This window comes from Pituophis catenifer, unplaced genomic scaffold, assembly GCF_029215685.1.
Source record: "Pituophis catenifer annectens isolate HBS135680 unplaced genomic scaffold, rPitCat1.0.hap2 SCAF_2, whole genome shotgun sequence".
NCBI classification, from domain to species: domain Eukaryota; kingdom Metazoa; phylum Chordata; class Lepidosauria; order Squamata; family Colubridae; genus Pituophis; species Pituophis catenifer.
The window spans coordinates 55,221,075-55,241,417 of record NW_027256882.1 but is presented as its reverse complement, the minus strand read 5'-3'; the positions used below and the strand labels follow the sequence as shown (position 1 = coordinate 55,241,417).

Sequence of the window (20,343 nt, the reverse complement as noted above, 5' to 3'; positions counted from 1 at the left end):
TCCTGCAGCCCTCTGCCAGTGAAAACTGAAACTGTGAGAGCTGTGCATGGCCCTCCTGGGCTCCGATTTCAGCTGCGACTGCCTCCTGCAGCCCTCTGCCAACAAAAATGGAGCTTGTGAGGGACGGCCCTCCCGAGCTCTGTTTTCGCTGGCAGAGGCACCTCGGGCCGGTCCTTCACTGTTTCCTGGGCAGCCCTGTGGGTCAGATACAGCCCATAGGCCTTGAGTTTGACACCCCTGCTTTAACTCATATGTCGGTGAACTACTGAACTGAGTCCTGACTTGATGCCCTCCATTGCCAGAATGTACTTCTGCTGTAACCTGGTGAGGGAATGCTTTCAACTGTAAAAAAAATGGCACTATGGGTTGAAGAGGGAGTGAGAAAAGTTTGAAAATAAATTCTGCTCTTCCAGCAAAAGCCAGTATCGGATCGAAAAGTATTTGAGTGAGCTGAGTACCAGTTGGAAAAAAAAACCCAACTGAGCTTTGTTATAATATAGATAACTGTTGCTCTGTTATCGAATGCTTTTTTTCCCTACAAGTTTGCTTCTGTTCTTTTACAAGACACATTTTGTTATACTGAAGTCCTGTTCCTCAATATAAATCCATGTGACCTGTTCTAAAAAAAGAATATTTTCCACTTCTTGCACAACTGGAACAGATATAAACAGTAGCCAAACTGCAATGCAGAGATATGCAGCAGTATGTGGAAGTCAGGGAATACAGTCTCAAAAGTTATTTTAAATCTAAGCAACGTACTCATATAGTATTAAGGAACAGTAATATAATGAAACAAATTTTGTAACATCAAAGAGACCATTTTAGGGACGTATTTGCTTTCTAAAAAAAGACCTGGAATTTTTTTTCCTCCTGCTGAAACTGAATTTCAGAAATGTGGTTACTTTGTTTTACAAGCCCCTAATCACACCTCTTCTCAGAGTATCAGACTCTGCCAAAGAAAAGACATTTTAGGAGAGAAGAACATTTGATTGGAGAAATAAAGATATGGATTCTTATGCAAACATATTTCTGAAACATTCAAAGCAGTGGTGAAATCCAAATTGTTTTGCTACTGGTTCTGTGGGCGTGGCTTGGTGGGCGTGGCAGGGGAAGGATACTGCAAAATCTCCATTCCCACCCCACTCCAGGGGAAGGATACTGCAAAATCCCCATTCCCGCCAAACTCCTGGGGAAAGGATATTGCAAAATCTCCATTCCCACCCTGCTCTGGGGCCAGCCAGAGGTGGTATTTGCCCATTCTCTGAACTACTGTATTTTTCGGAGTATAAGACGCACCTTTTTTCCCCCTAAAAGGGGCTGAAAATTTAGGTGTGTCTTATACACCGAATGTAGCCCCGTCCACCCGCTGGCCCCCACCCTTTGGCCTCTGCCTCCCAGCAGTTACCTCCTTGCAAGCAAACAGCAAGAAAAAACAGCTCCTTTCAGCTTCAACACAGCCTAATTAGCACAAGTTGATTGGATCAGCCTCCCAACTCTCAGCTGATTTGCTCTCAGCTGTTTTGGGCAGGCTCTGCTGCTTGCTGGAAGGAGGTAAATTGCTGGAGCAGATTTTTTTTTCCTAATCAAGCTCTGCTGAAAACGAAAATGAAAGTAAAGCAGGCTGTTTGCTGCAATGAGGCAAAATTGCTGGGAGGCAGAGGCAGATTTCTTTTTCTTCTTTTCCTCACCAAAAAGGGTAGGTGCATCTTATACTCCGGTGCGTCTTATACTCCGAAAAATACGGTACTCAAAATTTATTTTATTCATTTATTTATTATTGGTTCGATTTATATGCTGCCCTTCTCCGGAGACTCAGGGCGGCTTACAATGCGTTAAGCAATAGCCTTCATACTTTTGTATATACCTGCTTAGTAGGGCTTTCGCCCCCCCCCCAAAGCGGTGTTCTTTTTTTTATACAAAGTCAGCTTATTGCCCCCACAATCCAGGTCCTCATTTTACCTACCTCGGAAGGATGTAAGGCTGAGTCAACCTTGAGCCTGGTGAGATTTGAACTCGCAGTAATTGCAGGCAGCTGGCAGCTAAGTGCTACTTAACAGCACTTTAGTCCGCTGCGCCACCAAGGCTCTGAATTTCCACTACCGGGTCTCTGAACTACTCAAAATTTCCGCTACTGATTCTCCAGAACCTGCCGGATTTCACCCCTGATTCAAAGGAATGATAAAATTTGGTATATTGGAAGATAATTTGGACATTTAAGAATCTGAACATGAACCTTTATCCTTTTATTTATTAAATTTAGTTGCTGCCTCGGTCTGATGATTCAAACTGTTCAACAGCTATGCTTTTATTTATGAAAAACTGGGGGGGGGGAATGAAAATTAATATTGAGGCAATGCGTGTGCACACGCGCACGCGCACACACACACACACACGTACTTACAGGCCATATAAATATGTCAAATAAATAAACACTGACAAAGTGGTTGTGAGCATGAAGGAGCTAGAACCTGAATCAAAAATCGGGATAAAGACTGGAGGAAGAACAACAACAGCACTCTTTGATATGCTGCCGATACAATCTCTCCTTTCAGAAACCAAAGAAGGCCTGGAACATCTCATCAAGAAAAACAAAAAAGAAAGTGAGAATTTTGGTCTCTTTCTTAACATCAGAAAGGCCAAGCTCATGACCCACTGCAAGAAATGGAAACATCAAAATAGAAATTGATACTGAAAAGATAGAATGTGTGGAAAAATTCACTTTCCTGAGTTCGCAGATAACTCAAAGCAGTGAATGCAGCCCACAAATAAAATGTCGGATTGCACTGGGTCGCACAGCAATGATGAACATGAGCTGAATATTATTTACAAGACCGCCTTCTGCCAACAGTAGCCTCTCACCGGCCAGTACGCTCCCATAGAGAGGGGCTCCTCAGGGTGCCGTCGGCCAAACAGTGTCAACTGGCGGCCCCCAGGGGGAGAACCTTCTCTGTGGGGGCACCTGCCATTTGGAACGAGCTCCCCACGGAGATACGGAGGATCCCGGACTTACGCACTTTCCGCCGTGCCCTCAAGACCTTTTTATTTCAACAGGCTGGCCTGGCCTAACCTCCTTTTTAATTGTTAATTTTAAATTTGTTCAAATTTAACTTGTTTTAACTTGTTTGGGCCAAATTATTTAATGGGTTTTTATATCGTTTTTAAATTTTGTATTATATGTGTTTTATCTTTTGGCTGTTCACCGCCCTGAGTCCTTCGGGAGTAGGGCGATATATAAATTTAATAAATAATAATAATAATTAATAAATAATAATATGGAAAAACAAGGGCATCAGCCTGGCAACCAAATGTAGATTAGCCCATTCTATCATGTTTCTTATAGCTACCTATGATTGTGAAAAATGATTGGACCTTAAAAAAGCAAGACAAGAACAAAATTCATTCATTTGAGCTGTGGTGCTGGAATACGCTCCTGCGTATTCCTTGGACAGCAAAGGTGACTAACAAGCAAGTATTGGAGCTCATAACTGCTTGGAAGAGTTAGTAGTAAAAGGAAACCAGGCCACCAAGAATACCATCAAAGCTGACACCAGCCAGAGCATAGAACAACTCAAAGAAGTAGCACAACATTGGAAAACATGGAAAGACCTGGCCCATAAAATCACCAAGAGTCAGACACAAGTGATTGGATAATATCATCATCATCATAAGAATGCGGACAAATATTAATGGGAAATGTAAACTTGATCTATTTCAAGGCATAAATTACATCATGACTGAAGAAGAACATACACAATAAAATTTAAAGAAAATAAAAATGACCAGTGTTTAGGTTTAAATGATATTACAGGGCAGTATACAGAATATTCTACCCAATATTCTGGACACAAAATCATGTTCATTGACAGGAAGTTTTTCTTTTCCTTCTTGTACTACATTCTAGAATACATTATGGACCCATGCATTGGCTGTGGGAGGAGGGAGGACTGATTGTATTAGTCGTACCATATATGTAATACAACATAATGCCCAAGTACATAATATGCCATTGCAAGTTGCCTAGGGGCACTCTGGATGGATAGGCAGCTAGTATGTGAAGCCACAGGGCTGCATGTGGCTCCTAAGATTACTTTACATTGACACCAGATGCACAGGTAGAAAATACGTGGTAACTGGCTTGGCAGTAGCTCTTGTGAGAAGGATCTGGGTAACCTAGCAGACCACAGATGAAGCATAAGCGGCAATGTACTACAGTTGCCAAAAAATCAATGTAGTCTTGGACTGAACACATATACTGCTGATATAACAAACTGACAATTCTACTCTTTACTGCATTAATCTACAAATACATTTTGAGTTCCAATCTTCATTGTACAAGAGGTATGATGGGTATGAAACACTACTGAGAAGATCAATAAAAATGCTGGGAGACTTGGAGGCTAAATCTTATGAAGAACAGTCAAAAACACCAGTTATGTTAACTTAAAGAAGAGAAGGCTAAGGGGAGACATGATAGCAGTCTTCAAATAGTTGAAGGCCCATCACAAGGAAGGCTTTAATAGATTCAATAAATCTGTGGGTTTATTTTCCATAGGTCCTAAGGGTAGGACAAGGTTCAACACATATAAACTATAGAGGGAGATCCCAAAGATGCTTTCTTCAAGAGGCAACTGGACTTTCTCATCAAGGAAGTCCAGTTGTCTCTTGAAAAACGCACCTTTGGGACAACTATGACCTGGATGTCTGAGAATCTCCATAGATATATAGAGGGAGATACAAACTTGAAATAAGTAGGAATTTCCTGACTATTCAAAATATTAAGCAGTGGAAAGCCTGCTTGCTGGAGTGATGAGTGTTTCATTGCTGAGATTTTCTGGCAAAGGTTGGACAGACATTTTGTGACAGAAATCTTCTCCAAGGTCTCTTCCAACCCTATAAATTTATGAACTGCTCAGGAGTTGAAAGTGCATAAAAGACTTATGCTAGATCAAATCAAATGGCAATCATCCCCTTCCTCACTGTGCCTACTAGAAGTGGGGAAAATAATATTTTATAATGTCTTCCACGGCTATCAAATTAGTGCTTTCTTAAATTGTTAGTAGCATAGACTAAAAAAAATCCATAGAGTTCTCTTTTTTTCTCTCTCTCTCTCTCACACACACATACCATATTGAATAAAATGCCTGAAAAAGAGAAATGTGGGTGTCTACAACCATTCTTGTAAAAGATGTTCAACAATCAAGCCATTACAAGTAAGTCCTTGACTTACAACCATTCATTTAGTGACCGTTTAAAGTTACAATGGCATTTTTAAAAAATGACCATTTTCCCCACTTCTCTCTGTTGCAGCATCCCCATGGGCACATGATCGAAATTTGGGCGCATGGTAACTGGCATGTATTTATCACACTTGCGCTGTTCTGGGGTCATGTAATCACCATTTATAACCTTCCCAGATGGCTTCCGACAAGCAATGTCAATGGGGAAAGCCAGGTTTGCTTAATGTCTTGCTTAATGATTCACTTAACAACTGCAGTGATTCACTTAACAACTGTGGCAAAAAAGTTCATAAATTGGGGCAAAATTCACTTAACAGCTGCCTTGCTTAGAAACAGAAATTTTGAGTTCAATTGTGGACATAAGTTGAGGACTACCTGTACAGCTGAGAAAGCTCTTATCATTGAAGCTTCTTATAGTAGTTCCCTTCATCTGATGGGAACGCTCTGGGGGCCATCCAAAAAACAAAAAAAAACCCCAAGTAAGTCTTTTTACGGATATAATTGGCTTGCTGATTTTAGATACTGATCTGTAAAGTTGCTCATTTTATACCCAGCTCCTGCTAGCAACTATGCAATTAACCCACTGCACATTTGCACTGATTTACATGTGCAGTTTTAAAATGATTTGTGGACTACCAACGGTGTGAATGTTACCCTGCAGATAATGCAAGTGCTGTAAGTACTGTCTCAAAAATACCACATAATCATGAATTTAATACCTAGAATGCCTAGACATCAAAAGACTGACTAATATTCCATAGCTTGGTTTGCACTCAGTTGAGATGGGGAAACTGCTGACACAACAATAAACGTCCGGATTTAATACTTTCATGATTGAGTTCTGTGGTACTTTTTTTCATGTATGTGGTAATTAACTAACATCTTATTTGAGACTTATTTAGCATAGAAATTGTACCTCTCTACTTAGCTTAAGGATGTGAATCCTGAGGAAGCGGAAGATTATTCATGGATTTATTCGGCCTCTACATAGTAACTGAGAGCTATAGTAGGACCATCTAAGCCACATTTAAAATATTTGTCCTGCTTAGTTTTATTTTTTAAGTTCTTTTAAAAAATAGAAAGTTATCATGTTTTCAAACCACAGTCCCACCTTCAAGTGTAACCAGAGTTTCCATCAGCATCTAAGTCTCATATATATCCCAGAGATATCCTTAGAAAATAAAATGGTGTGTGACTTCAGCTCATGCTTTGTCTCTCTTGGGTTGTACTTATCATAGCTGCCATTTTGTGAGACTGCCACAAAATATGCTTCATAATCCCAAATATGGAGAGGCCTCTGGTCTCATATTCACATAAGTATGTGCATGATTACTCTCACACAGATAGACACAAACCTTCCAATTTTATCATTACTGCAAGCAGGGGTAAAATGCTCCCGGTTTGGACCGAATCGCCTGATCCGGTAGCAATGGCAGCGGGTGGTTCGGAGAACCGGTAGCAAAAATCCCTGTGTCCCCCCCACATGCCCAGCTGAGCCGCACGATCATCAGAGGCTTTTTTTTTTTTACTTTTAAAAGCATTTTTTCTACAACTTTTTCCGACGAAAAAATGCTTTTAAAAGTAAAAAAAAAAAAAAGCCTCTGATGATCGCGCAGCTCAGCTGGGATCATCAGAGGCTTTTCAAAGCATTTTTTTCTGCAACCACTTGGCCGAAGAGATGGTAAAAAAAATGCTTTGAAAATTCTCTGACGATCCCAGCTGAGTTGCCTGATCGGCAGAGGCTTTTCAAAACATTAGAAAAAATGCTTTGAAAAGTTTTTTTAAAAAAAGTTGGCCACGCCCACCCAGTCACATTACCCCCACCACCACCAAGCCACGCCCACAGAACCGGTAGAAACAAATTTTACATTTCACTCCTGACTGCAAGTCTGTGAAATAGGTTTTGCTGAGAAACCACAATTGGATCTTTATGCCAAATGAGCCTTGAAGATTCTCCAGATTCATCAATCTAATCATTCCACCAAAACATCGTTTTTAGGAGAAGTAGTTTATTCATTTGTTTTTCCCATTACAATATCAGGTAGCTGCTTTAACATAATTCCAAGATATACATAGAAAAAAATATAGAAAATACAAATAAAAATCGACTACCGTGTAAATAAAAAGTCAGTATGTGAAATTTCTTTCTAATGTGAGAATTCAAAAAGCTTTACTAATCCACAACTCAGTCTTTAGATTATCTAAATTATAAAAACAATAGTTGTGCAACACTGGATTCCACCATAACATGTTAAATAACCCAACACTTCCAAGAAATTGTAGGCAACTCTCTTACAGTTCAGATGTTCTATCTACAACTATTTTTCTCACTGCTTACATCATACTGCTCCATTTCATTAATAGAATAGCATAAATTCCAGTGTGAAAGTATTGTATATTGTTGATAAGGAATCAGTGTATGCACTTCAATGGGGTTCACAGTCCACCACATGCCAGAATGGGATTTGTCTGGGATAGGCAGGATATATCTAATATTCTGAGTTCTATGATAGCCCCAATGGCAAATGGCCATTTGTCAGAAAAATGACTCACATTCCAAGTAGTGGTCTAACTCCCAATGGGATTTCTATGAGGCCCAAAGTCAATCCTGCAGGTAAACATGATATTAAAGACTAATGCTTTGCTTTCTGTCATGCCAGGTTATTTAGTTTTTTAATTAAAATAACACTTTTAAAAACTCACATACGAAAGTTTCCCTCATTCAACTAGTAAGAAAGGATTCCAAGAGTACAGTGGCACTGTGTTATCTATTTTTGGCTTAGCATGTTTGTGAGTGTATTCAAAATATGATTAAGCAATTCGTAAACAATATATTCTGGGTAGTGAGCCAGGTTGCTTTGAAAATCATGAAAAAAAAATTCACAGTGTCCTTTCGTTAATTTTGTAGAGGGTGTGACTCGCATTAGCAATATTGTACATAGATAAGCAACTACAGTACAAAAACAGTATCAATTTGACAAGTTTATAAAATGAAAGTGAAGAGAGCATATTTACAAGATATATAGTAAACAACTTATTTTCCTCAGTCAGGAGTAACTTCACAGTATCGCTAGAGGAAAAGCATTCCAATTCATAACTTAAGTTTCTTTACTTTAATGCAGCCCGACATATAACAAATCAACCATTCTTAGTAAAAAGAAATATTGTCACATTTCTGACAGCTCAGTCAATATTTGAACAGAAAAACAGAATAAAATGTTTTTTTTTAATAAAATAAATGAAATCATGCTGAAGCTAAAGCTTTCCATTCAGCCCAAGATTACAGTGTCAGTTTTTGACATCTTCAGTCAAGGACTCTTCTCTGCAACCATATGAAACACTGGTATCAATGGTATCACAGGGATCAATGATCTGCTTCCTCATCACACTTAAACATGGTTGTGTGAATAAGCCGCAATTAGTTGGCCTTATAACCCACTCTAAGTTATTAGTTTTCCTGTACAAACTACAAAAGCTGCCTTTACAATACAGTAATCCTGTAAAAGATTTGCAAATCCATGAACTCAACCAATATAAAGTAGGCTTTTATATTCGAAAGACATGACCATGATGATTTACTGAAAGCTAATGATACAGACTTCAGTTAGGTCCCATCAGTCCCAAGCTAAAGGTGGGGATTGTCATTAGCCCAAACCCAGGAAGGTGGCAGGAAACACCTGACAATACATAAAAACAGCATTAAAAGTGTATTAGTTTCTCAATGGATGCAACCACAGCAAACACATTTATTTAACAAATGTTGAACACATCTCTGCTTTGAGGTTATTCTTCCATTAGTATTGCTATCATAACTGAGGACTTTCCTATAATTTGGAGAGAAAGAGGGAAGGAGGGAGGGGGGGGGTAATAACTGTTTCAGGTGATTTTCATGGCAATCTGTTTATCAGGCTATGATTGCCATTTACAAAGTTCCCATCACCCATCTCCTTCCACTTATGACTGTATGACTGAAACCTTGTTGCTGGTATCCTTACAATTTATATTGACTGTTTCCTAATATGATTTGATTGCTTATTTGAACCCTATGACTATCATTAAGTGTTGTACCTTATGATTCTTGACAAATGTATCTTTTCTTTTATGTACACTGAGAGCATATGCGCCAAGACAAATTCCTTGTGTGTCCAATCACACTTGGCCAATAAAAAATTCTATTCTATTCTATTCTATTAAGAAAAAAAACTGCAGAGTGACACGCAATCTGGTTTTCTTTACCGAATTGAGAAACCTTCTTATTTAGAATGCTGTATGGGAACAGAGTGATTTGGCACTCTTCCCTCTAATTTCTAACAATTGGGGAACTCATTCAACTGAGCATCACGTTGTTGATTTGGGACTGCACAGATACTGGTACCTTTTGACTGTGATGGAAAATGAACTTCTTTATTTAATCAGTTTCTCAAATTACATTCAGTTCAAATATGAACCTATTTGAGTACTAATACAAAAGGCTAAATGATAAGGAAAAAGCAAATAAGATACAGGAACACAAAAAGGTTTATTGATTACATAAGATTCTTCAACAAATATTCAAATCCTATTTGAACAACAAGCGTACAAATATGGCTATCTAAATATGGCTATCTAAACTGTCGGGGATAAGATAGAGCAACTAAATCAACTAACATCCTCACACTAATATGAGGTAACTTCAGGATGGCTCTGAGCCATAGAGCCACAGCTGCCAATGCTGCTTCTGGCTCACATATCTCAGAACTGTCAAAGGAGATCTTTTGACAACATGGACCAAATCAATCATTGCAGAGGGATTTCATTCTGATCCTGTATCAGTACATTACATATACCTCCTGGTTCATTGAATGCAGGTCACATTATGATATGTTATCTTGTAAAATAGTCTCTAGGTTCCAAATCTTGGGCTGCATAGAGTTTTGTTTCTTCCAATCTATAAAATCCGATTCTCAAAGGCTGCTTGGACCAATCACTGCAGTTTTCTTGGCAACATTTTCCAGAAGTGGTTTTCCATTGTCTTCTCCCTCCTAATGTTGAGAGAATGTGACTAGTCCAAGGTCACCCAGCTGGTTTTGTACCTAAGCTGGGACTAGAACTAACCATCTTCTGGTTTCTATCCTGATGCCTTAACCACTACACCAAAATGGTTCTCTAGAATGCACAGTATTAAAAAAAAAATGTCAATTGTGCTTGTAGCATATTACAACATATATTTTTCTTGCCCCAACCCAACTCAGATGGTTATTGTTGTAGGAAAAATAGAAGGCAAAAGTATTAGGTATATTTGCCTCCTTGAGTTATATATAAACAGGCAGGAAATAATAGCAAAAGGTCTGGTTAGTGGACACTGAAATACCTAGGGACAGCAGAATAAAAAAAGAATAAAAAAAGAATAAAAAAAAGAAAGAACTAGAGAAAATCTCAAAATAGAAAGACCTACAAATGGAAGTAGAATGTTCCTTTGGCAAAAGGAACAAAGATAATACCAACTGTAATAGGCACTTCAGGTGCAATCCAAAACAACTAGAGTACCACTGGAATACTATCGGCATTGACAAAATCACCATCAGTCAATTGCAAAAGGCGGTTTTATTTGGACCAAGATATATTAACTATACCTTTAAAGAGTCAAACAACAACTTCTGTTTATCTCAGGTCCTTCAAAAAAATTCAATAGGTGGACAAAAATGACAAATCTAGTGTATACTGTACATCTGGCTGATAATAGCCAAAATGTGCCAAAACCATCATAATAATAGCCAAAAGCCAAAACTGACTTTTACAATTAGGTTGGGTAACATCAATGGAGAGAGAGGAAAGGAGAAAGAGAAGCAAATATTCAAAGCCCAAAGAATTAATAAGATGATGGCTGTTTGCTGAGTAGCTAAATATTTTAAGCATGTCTATTCATAGGTAGATTGATAGACAAATAAACAAATAGATAGACAGTAGATATTTGTGTGTTGTTGTTGTTGTTTTATTTGATTTATATGCCGTCATTCTCTACTGTCAGGGCGGCTTACAGTGCGTTAAGCAATAGCCTTCATACTTTTGTATATTTTATACAAAGTCAGCTTATTGCCCCCACAAACTGGGTCCTCAATTTACCTACCTTAGAAAGGATGGAAGGCTGAGTCAACCTTGAGCCTGGCAAGATGTGTGTGTGTGACAAAGGAATGGCTATAAATATTAAAAGTATGACTGGGTTGCTTATTATCCATAGTTAATACAAGGATGATAATAAATTGTGAATGTGGGACTGAATTGTTTTGATAGTGTCAATAATGCATTTTTGTATTATGAAATAAAGGAAAGAAACAGAGTAAAACAGTGAAAGTATAAAAGATGTTTATAACATCTTCAGTCCTACAGGGGAGAGGGCAGTGAACATATTACCTAGTTAGCTAATGAAACTTCTGCAAAAAAAAAAACAATGATAACAACAACCAAGCAGAGAGCACCAAGGACTTCGAAACAGATTTACAACTGACAGGCCAAGACAATGATTTAGAATAGTTGTTTCGACAGATCTACAAAAGAATTTGGCTGAAGCTTTAAAATTTAAAAGAAAATATTCTGTAGTTCAGGACTGAATTGTGGAGTTCTTGGTGCTCTCTGAGCTTGTTTGCTTACAGACATTTCACTGCCTAGCTAGATAACATTATCAGTGTGAATGAGTGTAGGAATTGTTACCTATTTATATGCAGTAGTGGTACAGTGCCAGCAGTAGTGAGAATGTAGTTTCCTCCTTGGTGGTTCCGTGATGAGATATTGTTTTCTGCCTGCTGATTCCTGCCTATCTGAACATGGGCTACTGGAGGGGATGCATTTGTAATTCTTAGTACTCAAGGGGTTAAAAATGATAAAAAGGAAATCTATACTATACTGAGCATGTTGAAAAAATACCACGGGTGCAGATGTAGCTGATACAACTGGGAAAATGTTTAAATCTAGATATGGATTTGTGCTTGTAGAGCAGAGGTGGGTTTCAGCAGGTTCTGACCAGTTCTGGAGAACCGGTAGTGGAAAATTTGAGTAGTTCGGAGAACTGGTAGTAAAAATTCTGATTGGCCGGTCCCCATCTATTCTCTGCCTCCCAAGTCCCAGCTGATTGGGAGGAAATGGGGATTTTGCAGTAACCTTCCCCTGGAGTGGGATGGGAATGGAGATTTTACAGTATCCTTCCCTTGCCACACCCACCAAGCCATACTCACCAAGCCATGCCACACCCACCAAGCCACGCCCACAGAACCAGTAGTAAAAAATTTTGAAACCCACTACTGTTGTAGAGGGGCTTTGTGCCTGACTCAAATAAACATCATTATTTCCCTATACCAGTGCTTCCCAAATTTGGGTGAATTATCCCAAATTAACTAAAAGTGTTTTTTTTTTAGGGTAACAACACATGAACTCATTCTTCTATCACAATAGAGATATTTAAATAAGGACTTTCTGGTAAACAGTTTTGGGTAATAAAGGAAAATGTTTGCCCTACGCAGAGAACAGCAACAAAGATGATTGGGCAGGCTAAAATATACGAAGAACTGTTAAAGGAATTAGGTGTGTCAAATTTAATGAAAAGGACTAGGGGAGACATGATAGCAATCTTCCAGGCTGCCACAAAGAAGAAAGGGTCAATGTATATTCCAAAGCACCTAAAGGCAGGACAAGATGCAATGGATGGAAGCTAATCAAAGAGAGAACTAACCTAGAAATAAGGAGAACAATTAACCAGTGGAACAGCTTGCCTCCAGAAGTTGTGGGTGCTCCAACACGGGAGCATTTTAAGAAGAAACTGGACAACCATTTGTCTGAAAAGGTGTAAAGTTTCCTGCTTGAGCAGAGGGTTGGACTAGAAGATCTCCAAGGTCCCTTCCAACTCTGTTATCCTGTTTTGTTAAGAATAAATGGCTACTGAAGGAATGTGACTTAAATACAAAAATTAAAGCCCAATATGAAAGAAGAATGCCGAATTGGATTGGTTATAAGGAGAGAATTAATAAGGAGTGAACTGTAAAATGAACACAGAGAGTGAATGGATGGAGAGGAAGAGGAATATTGAGAAAGTTGTGGGGTTAATGAGATCCTTAGAAATAAGAGAGGTAAGAAGAAACTTAAAAAAACCAAAGGCAATGCCTGAAGGGGCATATGGATGCAGCGAAAGAAAGGATGGTTTGCAATTTTCTTATTTTGTACCTTCAATTCCTTTGACATTATTTCTTCCTTCTTTTCTGTGCCCACATGATAATGTTCAATAAGTCCAAAGAATCTATATGTAACCAAATTCAGCAGGCATATTTGCCCTCAGTGTTTCCAATATAAATAGCAATTGGAGATTGTTCGGAAGAAAAATCATTATCTTTAAATAATGTTCAGTAGGTGTTTGCTCAGACTGACTCAACATTGTAGATTTTCATAGATACAATGACAGCAGGCCCACAAAATATCTAGCGCAAAATATCCCATTGTAAGGCAGCCAACATTATGGCTTAATATGATATGTAAACTGAGACAATGCCTGACTCATGTAATGAGCCATGTCATGTTTTGGTTGCTATGACCTTAGTGGGCAACATGATTCTAGCTACGGCGATTTGTAAACCATAGTTGATGGCTGATTATAGTCTCAAACATACCATTTTGGGGGAAAATGAGAAAACAGTAGGTTCAAAGTTCTAGATGCATCTGATTCTTTCAGTGGAGTTTTCTGTATCTTTAGCCTTTCTGGGTTATCTGGTAGGATTGGACTCTGATGCACTATTTTACAGAAGTTTTGGTCCCATGGTGTTGAACATCTACAGTATACTTCCTTTGAGTTAGAACATGCCCAATTTTTTAAAGAATGTGTTGGATGCATACAAAATAATCAAATGCATATAAGATCATTTTCTATTGTAAATAGGAAAAAGGACAGGAATTGGTGATTGAGATTTTGGATGGGAATGAATCCCCTACTGAACAAGTCCACAGTCTCAAAGTGTAGTGACAGCCTTCAGCTGTCTCTAAACTTAAAAATGACACAATGGCAGCAGACAGTGCATTTGCTTCATTTATATAAAATGTTTCATTTAACATTTCTAGCCTGTTGAATTAAAAATCTCCAAAAAGACCCCATCTCCACCCCATTATATACCGGTTCCTATATTAGCTAATTTTTGCTCATTTTAATATTTTATATTGTCATTTTTTATCTTGATGTAAGAGTTCTCTTGATAGCGAGATGGGTGGCATATAAATTTAATAAATAAACTCTGGGCAGATTACAGCAAGTTAAAATTACAAATGCAGGAAAAAAAATACATCAAAATCACAAAACCAACAATAAATCAGTAATAATCCATCACCTTTTCCCCAAGATGGATATCAATAAAAATTAGCCAGGGTTAAAAGCCTGAGGAAATAAATCTCTTTAAATTTCTCCTAAAAACCACTTAGGAACTTAAGTTCCTAAGTGTAGAATCAGGCCTAGCGCTGTAGAAGCAACTCTTCCTGAAATCATTGGAGTTCGTAAAAAGTATCCATACCTTGATAGCTTACACTTGCTGTTCAGGGTCAATCCTTGGGAAAATTTCAGATATTGCAATGGAAGCAAAATGCTGGAAGAAGTCTGCTATCTATTGCGAAAAGTGGGATTACATGTCTTGTACTATCAAACATATACAAATTCTCAGACGCAAATCAAAGTGTCAGTATTAAGATTCAGCTTGAGATGAAGCAGATTATCTGTACTCTTTGTAATTTATTTTAATTTCAACAGCAAGGATTTGATTAGGGCATTCTCGGAAGTTGGAAAAGAAAAGGCTGTTCAAAACATGCCAAAGCAGCAACAGACTATCCTTATTTCTTAAGCAAGGCCTAAGCCCATCACTTAGGGAAGTTAGATACAAGCTTCCAACCAACTCACAGAGATCTCATCTTAATGTAATCAAGGTGGACTCTTTCCAAGATTTCCTGGCATTTAGCCTGATTAGTGAGATGTATGAATCTTTTTCTTGGTCATATGCTGCTGTTCAGTACTTAACAGACCAGGGCGTGGGATGAAAAGAAAGCGGTCATTCTAATAGATAACCATGAGCTATGAATTTATGGGTGGGACTGCATTCCTCTTGGCCCTATTATATTTCTCATTAGCTTTTGATACCATCAACTATGGCTGTGATGGTGAACTTATGGCACGTGTGCCGGAAGTGGCACGCAGAGCCATTTCTCCATGCATGCCAGCCATCGCCCATTGCAATTCTGGCCAGCTGGTCTTTGCGCATGCATGCGCGCCAGAAACTGGAACAGCAGGTGGCCGGCACCATGCATGCAGCGGAAACTGGAAGGTCAGTTTCCCAGCATGCACATGCGCACCGGGGAGCTGCTCTTCCAGTTTCTGGCGCTCCCCCGCATGCCCACACACTCACATTTTGGCACTCGGTGCCGAAAAGGTTCACCAACACTGAACTATGGTATCCTTCCAGACTGCCTGTAAGGACTGGAAAGTGAATTCTGCAGCCATGGGTGCTTCCGATCAGTATTAATGGGAAGACTATGGTACCACTCCCTAACCATTTCTCTTCAACATCTATATGAAGTCACTGTGGGAGGTCATCTCCCAGTTTGGCGTGAGGTGTCATATATACACTGATGATATTCAACTTTATGTTGTCACCCTAGGCCACGGGTGTCAAACTTGTCACATTGCCATCACGTGACATTTCGTGATGTTTTTCCCCTTCGCGGAGCTGGGGTGGGTGTGGCCTGCGCATGATGCATCTGGCCCATGGGCCGCCTGTTTGACACTCCTGCCCTAGAAAAAATCTTAATGGTCTGTGAGGATGACCTTGTAGATAAGACGAAGAGCCAATATCTAGGCCCCTATCATGCAAAAGGTGTACGAACTAATAGAAGGAAAGGAAGAATCTCAAAATGAACCCTCTTTTGGTATTTTTTTAAAAGTAAAAAAAAAGGAAGGAAGAAGCTCTTTCAGACTTGCAAGATTCTGTTCCTATAACCTTATAATAAAGGCAGTGTTAGTATTCATTCCAGGACTACCTCAAAGGTAGTCTTAGAAGTCTGAAAATACTTCTCTTCCACAACAGTTGTCTAGGCAAGCAGCTTTTTCTCCTGACTCCAAAGATCATTCCTACAGACATTACAGAAACAGAGAAGCTGTGAAACCAGAGATAAGATATGGATGAGTAGAAGGAAGTTCTGACTTTATCTCAGCAAGAGGGAGTAACTATTTGTTTAGAAATATGGTGGCTCCAAGATAGCGCTAGCATTAACTGTGTAAGGATTGTTCTTCCCATAAAGAAACTGGTCCACAATTTGGGGCCCTCTTGGACTCACAACCCCTACCTGAATAGTAAGTAGAAATGCTGGCCAAGTGGGGTTTTGACCAGCTGAGAGTGGTATACCAGTTGCTGCCTTACCTGGACCAGATTATGTCTATGTCTTCAAGTTATTATCATGTATTGGGTTACTGTAACTAAATGAGGCTACCTTTGAGGACCCAGTTTGTGGGGGCAATAAGCTGACTTTATATAAATATACAAAAGTATGAAGGCTATTGCTTAACTCATTGTAAGCCGCTCTGAGTCTCCGGAGAAGGGCGGCATATAAATCAAATTAAAAAAAAAAATGAAATCTCAGTTGGTACAAAATGCAACGGGTAGATTACTATGTTGTCCGGCACAAAGAACCAGGAACACTCACTAAGTTCAAAGCACTGAAGAGTTTATTATTGCTACGTATGCATATGAATGCACGTATGCATCTACTAATGGTCAAAGCTAGATAAGAGTCAATGGAATTCATGGGAAGCTGCACTTGGATCTCTTGTGGCTGTGCAATGATTCCAAACTGATGACACGTTTAACCCCGCCTTCTAGCTCAGCCTACTCATCTCCTACAGAAGTTAAATAAATGAACTTTAATGATCTAAATAGCTTAAGGGCTGATGATCTGAAGGACTGCCTCCCTCATTATGGTGAACCAGTCCAACCATTTAGGCCTTCAAGAGAAGCCTTTTTGAAGATCTGTATTTATTTACTCGCTGCCATTGGCAGAGGTCTGTTACATTGGCTCACTTAGTTCTTTCCAAACTATGCCACACACTTCAGAAATTAAGTTTGGCCCCCACTTTCTGCATTTACAAAGATTCATTTCCTCCACTAGGATAGTTGTTAATTGATTTTAGTATGAATTTTAATGTATGCATTTAATTTTTTAGAGACATGAGTATTTAATTGAGTAGAAAAGCAGACTATAAACTGAATAGCTTGTGTGCTGTGCAAACCCAGCCAGCTGTCATTTAAGAAGAAAGAGATGTGTCTTCAGCCAGATCCTTTCATATTAGCAACAACTTTAGCTATGTTTATACATTTTAAATTGTTAATATTTTATGTTATATTATTAGCCATCCCAAGTACCCTATGGGTAGAAGGGGAGAATAAAAATTGCAATAATAAACAAAAAACAACGACTTAGTATAATATATGAATCCAGCCTCACTCTCCTTTATTGTATCTTGCATTGTCACTTCATGCTATGTATGAATACTGATCAATGTGATCTATACATGGGGTAAAAAAAACTATTTAGTGTCTATAAATATTTCTGAACAGTGTAATCTATTCATAGGATCAAGAAAATCATTTAGTCGTCAAACTCTATAGCATCGTTCCAATGCAAAATAAGTAGGTTCCCACTATTGTACCAATCAGAATCAGAATCGAGCTGAAAGGGACCTTGGAGGTCTTCTAGTCCAGCCCCCTGCTCAAAACAGGAGACCCTATACCATTTCAGACAAGTGACTGGGCTAACAATTCAATGGTATAGCAACGCTTGTGATTCAAAATGTGATCAGCCTGTCCAAGGCAGACACAGACCTAAGAGTTTTTCTCTCTCCGCTCTGCATTGCTTAGTACACATGCAACTATCAGTGGAAATCTGTAACTCCCAGCAGAGGCCAGATAATGCCTCTGGTGAGAGGTCCAACAATACCCTTTACATAATACCAGCCACAGCTCTTGGCCCCTCCTTCCTCGCCCAAACACACACTAAACAAAACTGCTATTATGACAGGAACCACTCACTAAATGGCTGCTTTTATAGTCCGGGGTTGTTTCCTTTCAATATTTGTATTATCTTTTTTCTTAAAATAAAAAAAAAAAAGTTTTGCTTTTGTTTTTGGTTACAAATAGCCTGAAAAGCACCAGTAGACACATCCAGGATTCTTCTGCAGCCCTCCCTCTTTTCTCTCTCCCACTCCTCTTTCCACTTAGCCCCCCCACCCACCGGCTGTCAGAGGGAGTCATTGGTTTGAAGGAGAAGCAAGAATAAACCCACGTTGTTGGGTGTAAGGAGTGTGTTTGTGTGGAGAACTGGGAAGAGGGGGGCGTTCAGGAGCTGAGGGGTCCCTCTCTTTTACCATACCCACTTCCTAAACACCCCCCCCCCATCGCCCCAGGGAAAATTGGCAGGCCCTCTTCTACCCCAGCATGCCAACAACCCACACGCGCTATCCGCGCACACCTTGCAAAGCCAAACAATAACAAAAGTCCACGCAAACTTGAGAGGTGAGGGAACAGCAAACCACTCGCTTTAGGAGAGGTTTTTTTTTTTTTTTTTTTTTTTTCTCCTACAGGAGCTGCGGCGGTCAGCAAAATCAAAAGAGCCAAAGGCAAAGCCACCTGCGCTGCGGGCGCTGATTTGTTTGTTTTTTTTCCTTCCCCACCAAAACACCGACACCCCCCCACCCCGGCTAGAAGTTATCCCTTCTTTTCCGAGCGGCGATAGGAAAGAACCAGGGGAAAGAGAGAGTCCCTGAGAGAGGACAGCTCCACGACCCCGAGCGCGTGGGGTGAGGAGGGGGGGGGGGACAGGCGGGAAGGGAGAGGAATTCCCGTGCAAAAGTGAAAGAGGGCGAGGAGGCGAAAAGGTGCCGAGAGACCAGGAAAGGGGCAGCAGGACGGGGCGAGGGAAAAGGAGGCAAAAAGCCCGCCGGGGCAAGTGGGGGGCGGGGGAGACAGAAAGAAGGGTGGCTGGCAAAAAGGAACCCATCACCGCCCCCCACCCCACCCCAGGTCCTGATTTACCTGCTATATGTCCTTCGGGGGATTTTATTTATTGATTGATTGATTGATTCGATTTATATGCCGCCGTTCTCCGGAGACTCAGGGCGGCTTACAATGCGTTAAGCATACTTTTGTATATACCTGCTTAGTAGGGCTTTCCCGGCCCCCCCCCCCACCTTTAAGCGGTGTTCTTTTTTATACAAAGTCAGCTTATTGCCCCCACAATCCGGGTCCTCATTTTACCTACCTTGGGTAAAAGGTAAAAGATCGGGGGAGGGGGCGGGCTTAGCGTTATTAAAAGGTGCAAGAGAGATCCCGCTCCAGCCTGCCGGATCGATTAAAGCGAACGCTTGGGGAGGGCAGAAGAAAGTCAGTGGATTTTTTGGGGGGGGGGAGGAGGAGGAGGAGGAGGCAGGAAAGGAGCGCGCACCTGTTTTTCAGCGGCTGACTTTTCAGCTCATAGTAGATCTTGGGCTCCTCGTGGAACTCTTCGCCCACCTCGAAGTCCGGCACAATGCCCGATTCCGCCTGCATGACCCTTCGTCTCGTTCCGCGCCCCCAGCGGGAGTGGGGGTGTTGGGAAAGCAGCGTCCCGTCCTCCCAACACAGCGTTATAGCCTGCCCGGCGGTCACAGAACGCTGGCCACGCGCGCTTTGCTCCACAGCCTCCACTCGCCTTATTTGCCGACTCGGCTGCGTTTTCGTACTGCTATGCCCCGCGACCGACTCCGCGGCGCCCGCCCCCTTCGCCCACACCTCCCTCCCGGTGCTGCCTGGGAGCTGTAGTCTTTTCAAGGAGACGGTGTCAGGCGCTCCGCGGAGGAGAGGCACTACGACTCCCAGAAGGCTAAAGGAAGCGTGACGTAAGCCGAGGGCGGAGCCGAAAGAGACACCGGCAGGCGTCCTGTCAATGTCAGCAAAAGCGCTGGCCAAGGGTATTTCGGTGGCGTGGGGGGCGCGAGGCTGAGCTTCTTTTCCTAGAATGAAAAGCACTCAAGCCTTCCAGGAAAATTAGGCTCTGCATTTTTTCATTGGAGACTAGCTCTGCA

The 20,343-nt window shown here is 40.5% G+C and overlaps 1 protein-coding gene across 1 annotated transcript in view; it reads right to left on the bottom strand.

The window, feature by feature from the left end:
• The window catches only part of MITF (melanocyte inducing transcription factor), a 197,523-nt gene extending 177,565 nt beyond the window's left edge, over window positions 1-19,958 (bottom strand). The window contains exon 1 of the mRNA XM_070933553.1: window positions 19,725-19,958. Coding sequence (XP_070789654.1) covers window positions 19,725-19,828 — 104 coding nt within the window. The 5' untranslated portion in view covers window positions 19,829-19,958. The remainder of the gene's footprint in view (window positions 1-19,724) is intronic.
• Between the last annotated feature and the right edge of the window lie 385 nt (window positions 19,959-20,343).